General features: G+C 44.1%; 1 protein-coding gene across 1 annotated transcript in view; it reads right to left on the minus strand.

Moving 5' to 3' along the window:
• Nucleotides 1-5,759, minus strand: part of srrm4 (serine/arginine repetitive matrix 4) — a 70,698-nt gene extending 64,939 nt beyond the window's left edge. Inside the window, exon 1 of the mRNA XM_037778691.1 lies at nucleotides 4,945-5,759. Coding sequence (XP_037634619.1) covers nucleotides 4,945-5,147 — 203 coding nt within the window. The 5' untranslated portion in view covers nucleotides 5,148-5,759. The remainder of the gene's footprint in view (nucleotides 1-4,944) is intronic.
• Nucleotides 5,760-6,000: the final 241 nt, after the last annotated feature.

The following is a 6,000-nucleotide window of genomic DNA, read 5'->3' on the forward strand; positions in this document are numbered from 1 at the left end:
AGAAATGATGATTACATCACTCCCGTTCTTGCATCTTTGCATTGGCTCCCTGTGGGTTTTAGAAATCATTTTAAGATGTTGCATGTACATGTTAAGGCTTTTCATGGTGGGACCCTTACAGTAGTCATTGTTGATATGTTAATCTCTTATGAGCCACTGAGATCTTCAGACAAGGGTCTTCTAGTTGTTCCACCCATTTGTTTTGTTACCCAGGCCTTTTCAGTCTGTGCCCCTCAACTTCCCTGTCTCAGTATCTCAGGCTAGCCAACTCTGTAGCATCTTTTATATCACTTCTTAAAACTCACTTTTACCAGATATTTTTGAAAATTGTAACGTCTGTGTCTGGATCCTCTGCTGCTCTGATGTTTCTGTGCTATCCGTTGTGTTACTGTTGTGTTCTGTGTTGTACTATTAAATTTAGGTCTGCACAATTAATCAAAATTTTATCAAAATGGCAATATGACCTAATGCAATTTTCAAATCGAATGGGGCGCAATATTTGTCAAAGGTGAAATGTGTGTCAAAGTACCAGTTTAAATTAAGTACGGTCGTGCTGCAGAGATGTCCTGGTCAACACATCATACTCTACATACTTTATAGACTTAAGAAAACATCAGTTTGGTACAGGTCCCTGCAAAACTCTCACCATAATCATTTTAATATGTTTAAATATTTTTATAATATCGCAATCACAATTTTGTGCCAGGGAAACAAAGACCTATTCATTATAATAAAATAACTGAGCTGTTTTAAAGTCATTCAGAATTTCATTACACTGTCTTTGAATGAGCACAAATTCAATCATATTTATTTATGAAACAACTATTAAATATAACCTTCTTTCACATGAAAAATATTCTTTTTTTTTCAAAATAACTGCTTCAAAAGCCTTTTCAGCTGCTATATAACTACCTACTTAATGAGAAGAATGTTTCAGTACTTACATAGCCCAACAAAAATATTACTTTTGTGAATCATAAAATAAATGTGAATGTAAAAGTGATTAGAAACCCTAAGCAGTGCTGCTGCACGGGCTGCACGGCAGCATACCGATGTTTGGCCGATAAATCGGCGCATCCCTAGCAATAGAAATATCAGTCAAAATAATAGATATTTTTTCAAAATCGTTCAGCCCTAATTGAATTCTTCTTGTAATCTAATTAATTTAGCATTTGTACCGTTTACTCTGTTGGTTTTTACTGTTAAAGCACTTTGTGTCTCTGTTTACACAAGTGCTATATAAATATCATTAGCATTATTATTAATTCAGTACAACAGCTCTGCAGCAAGTATTCTTATAATGATCCATTTTTAGGATGAGACCATTGCACAGATGTGTTGATTCGACTGTGGCTGGATTGCACCGCATTCTGTTCTGAGGTGTTCCTGTTATTTTGTCCACCCCACTGTATATTCCCAGTGGTGCTGTCAGTGTACAAGCCCTTCCAAACCCTTTTCCTCTCCTCCTCTTTAAACCAGCATCTGCTGAGGTAAGAGGCCTGAAACCCCCTAACACACACACACACACACACACACACACACACACACACACACACACTTTCCCCCCTCCCTTGCATTGCTCTCTCTCGAGCCTGCCATCTGCCACAGAGTTGGACAAGACCCCACTAACACGGCAGCCACACACACACACTCAAGCTTACACCCTCATTTCAAACCCTAGCAATTGCTGGAAAACATCTCCAGTACAGATGCACATGAATGCACACACACACACAAACGCACACACAAATACACACACACACACGCACACACACGCAACCCAAAGTTAGCCAGGCTGCATATTTAATGAGGAGCCCCCCCACGAACAAAACAGCTTGCAGGGTCATGATGGTTTGGAGCAAAGCCCCACCCCGCTGCACAGAGCCAGGGAACTCCTCCCCTCCACTGTGTGACTGGCCTGAAGAGGAGGAGACATGGAGGACAGAGAAGGGAGAACAACAAACTCTAATTACTCCTCTGTGGCTAACGGGCCCCTCCAGCATCTTTTTTTTTATTCCAGGAGTAAAGAGAGAAGGAGGTGAACAGAAAGGAAGGGCGAGGACGGTGCAAACAGAAAAAAGACCCGCGCTGATTGAACATGAAACCTCTCCCTGTGGCTCCCCTTCTGTCTCCTCTCTTCTTGTTGTACATAATTCTCCCCCCTCACTTTCACTGCAATTGTTCATCACCCTTCAGTTATCCACAGTGAATAATGATGTCTCCTCTTGGAGAGAGAGAGGCAGAGGAGCAAGCCCAAGGCCATGAATTCTGATGGTCTAAGCATCCCCCAGTCACACTCTGCTCAGGCAAAATCAACAGTGCAGCATGGAGGGAGGGAGGAAGGGATGGAGGGACGCCTGAGCCTCCTCCTGCATTCATATTCTCTGGGTGTTGTGCTTGTTTGTTGTGTTTTACTCATTATTTACAATCTGTATCATCCAAAAGTCCCTCTGCATGCATTTCACCCTCCTGCACATACACACGACGGAGGCTGTCGTCTTGGACAAACAGACCTGGGCGAATTAGCAACATTATGTCTGCTCTCTGGGGATGTTGGGTGTCGCCTGGCCCCTGCATACGCTGTCATCATCATCACTGTCACCCGGACGGAGCCCGTTGGAGGGGCGAAGCCACTTGAGGAGAGCTTCCTTCCTAGAGAAGAAGCTAAAGCTGAAGAGACAGCTGGGCCCCGCTCCAGAGTCTCAGGCGATATAAGAAAAAAAGGCTGCTCAGTTCATGGCAGCCAGCCACATTAAAGTTCTTTTTGTGGGTTCATTTGCTCCGTTTCTTTTTTCTTTTTTTTTGCCAGTTTCCCCAAATAGATCTGAATCTATCGTCCGTACCACGCTATGGTTGATTGACAGAAAAATTAAGCCTGCAGTTATTTGGTTAGATCGCTGAGCTGGAAAAAAAAGACATATTTGGTCATATTCTTCCAATAATCTTTTTTTTTGTCATACCCCACAAGCTAATAAAATCTTTTATAACCAGGCCATGTGCAGCATTACGGCCTTGCTGTAATAGAACCCATTAAAGACACATTATCTGGTTCAGTGTGTTGCGCTGCCTGTGCCGATGTAGGATGAAATGGGCCATTCTAATCCTCATTAACATAGCTAATTTCACATAAGAGAAAGTTGATAGTGGGTGTCAAAACCATTCAAAGGTCACCCAAGCAGACTCCATCATTCGTTATGCGAGTGCGCACGCGCAAATGTGTAAATGTTCTACCTGTTTGAACATTCGTTACGTGTTCTGTTGCATGCCTTTCTCAAAGGCAAAGCAGTGTCATCGCCACTGTCGTGTAGTGTTCGACAAACAGGCGCAGCAGGCAGAGCAGAGCATGATACAATGGATAAAGTTGTCAGAGCCAGCAGGTGATGGTTGATCGCGCACACAAGAGCAAGGATGGGATAAAAAAAGAAGGGATGAGGAGGAGAAAGGGCAACAGATATTCATCCTCCCCTCTCAGGCTAACCTTTGGTCGGAGGGATGAAAGTGGGGGAACAAACACGTGACATGTTGCTCCTTCAACAGATACTGGCACAACGCCATGTCACAAGGGAGAAAAGAGGGGACAAGTGTGACATTAGAGGCATGAAGATGCTGCCATGTGACCTTTAAAGGGGACAATTAAGTGAACGTCACACTCTTCATGCCAGCTGTGTTTGGTCGTATGTCACACGTGTGCCACTGCATACAAATTGTTTGGTTTATATATCTGCACCAAAGACATTTTGAGTTTAGAGCTGTCAATCGTTTAATATATTTAATCACGATTAATCGCATGCTTGTCCATAGTTAATCAAGATTAATTGCAAATTAATCACACATTTTTTAATCTGTTCAAAATATACCTTAAAGGGAGATTTGTCAAGTAATTAATACTCTTATCAACATGGGAGTGGACAAAAATGCTTGCTTTATGCAAATGTATGTATATAATTGTTATTGGAAATCAATTACAACATCTCAACATCTCATGCTCAAATCATAACATGGCAAACTCAAGCCCAACAGGCAACAACAGCTGTCAGTGTGTCAGTGTGCTGACTTGATTATCATAAAGTGGGCATTTCTGTAAAGGGGAGACTCGTGGGTACCCATAGAACCCATTTTCATTCACATATCTTGAGGTCAGAGGTCAAGGGACCCCTTTTGAAAATGGCCATGCCAGTTTTTCCTCGCCAAAATATAGTGCAAGTTTGGAGCGTTAATTAGCCTCCTTCCCGACAAGCTAGTATGACATGATTGGTACCAATGAATTCCTTAGGTTTTCTAGTTTCATAAGATATCAGTATCTTCACTCTAACACATTAGTGCGAAAAAGAAATTAGTGGCATTAAAAAAATTTGGGATAACACGATATGATCGCGTTAACAGCCCTATATTATTACAGAAAGTGTATGAAACCCATGACCAAAATAGTCATACATTCTCTCATCATGTTACTTATGGATGGAATTACAGTGACAATAAATGATTCCCCTTTTTGCTGGGGACCCCCTGGAATCCCCTTCAAGGTCCCCTGGAGGTCCCCAGAGCCCACTTTGAAAACCACTGACCTAGACATCTAAAATAATCACTTTTGAACTGGACAACTAGATGCGTTTTGACCTGTAATTTACCAAAATCACAATCTCTGGTGCTAGACTGACTTTGCAAGACATGATAGATGCTAGAACCTTTAGGAATGTCTTGGCAGTGACACAACAGATGAGTTTGTTGGTTCTGGCATCAGTGGATTTAGAAAATTGCTTGTCCTTTTTGGCAATCACTCCACAACTACTTGCTGATGTTTCGTATAAACAAGCATGTGTTGCAATGGAGAGTAACTTCCATCTTTGACAACTCTCACAGAAGCAGCAAACACATTTCAAATGGGGGAAAAAAAAAACATGATGTGTTTGTTCTTTGACCGTGACTAGAAAGTAGAGAACTCACTTGGTCACCCTCCTGCAGGCGGTGATGCTGGCCACGATGACGCTCTCCGGTCTCGGGGTGGCCACAGCCTTGAACGTCCCCTTCCAAAACTTCTCAAAGAGCCGCTTCTCTTCCAGATGCTGGAAGCTGACAGTGCTGCTCTGCGATCCCAGGGATGGAGAGGGGCCACAGGGGCCGAGCTGGAGCGAGCACGGGGGCTCCATCTCTGGTTCTCTTGGGTCTCCAAACCAAAACAAGAGTCTACACACTCATGGAAACACACACTCGCGCTGGTTGTCGCTCAGGAGCTGTCCAAGTACTGAATCAAAAACCGTGCAAAGCGCAGCAACTGTTTTGCACCGTCCTCTCCTCTCAGCAGCAGCAGGTCAATGTGTCAGCGCGTCTGTCTGCTCTTCAGCGGGAGCGTGGGGAGAGGGACAAAAGCTGACCCTCTCCAACTGGAGGCTGGGTATTGTTCTCCCAGATGAGGGAAGGAGGGGTAGGGGGGATTGTGTTTCTTTCTCTCCGCCTCTCCTCTTCTGTCACATCTGCTGCCTTTTTGGGACGGGGGTCGGGGTTGGGAGTCGGAGCGCTCCTTTTTGTCCTCCCAGTCGGCAGCCTCACACAGAATCACTCACTTAGAGACGCAGCATGTTTCAGTCCTGAGGAGTGAGAGTGATTTTTTCTTGTTGCTGGAGTGCAGTGTTTTGGTATAGAGATGATTGCTCACCCACGCGCACCGGCTGAGCGCCGAGCAGGTGTCGAGGCAAGTGTCGCGGCGTGTTCTGAGGGCAGGCGTGAATGTGCGTCGGAGAGTGTGTGTGAGTGGGAATGGAGTGAGGAGCTCAGCTGAGAGCGGCTTGTTTTGTGTCTCTCAGTCTGTGACGTCAAAGTTGGGGGCTGGACACTGGGGAGAGGGACACCTTCTGTCATCCTCTCTCTCTCTCTCTCTCTCTGTGTTACACTTGTATACTCTACCCTTGATTAGGTCACTTCTCATCTTGACGTGTGCCATCATCAGTTTCTCTCTTTCTTGCTTTATCATTTTTTCTTTTATTCTTTGTTTCTCATTTCCTC

The sequence above is a fragment of the Sebastes umbrosus genome, chromosome 8 (genome assembly GCF_015220745.1).
Source record: "Sebastes umbrosus isolate fSebUmb1 chromosome 8, fSebUmb1.pri, whole genome shotgun sequence".
NCBI lineage: Eukaryota > Metazoa > Chordata > Actinopteri > Perciformes > Sebastidae > Sebastes > Sebastes umbrosus.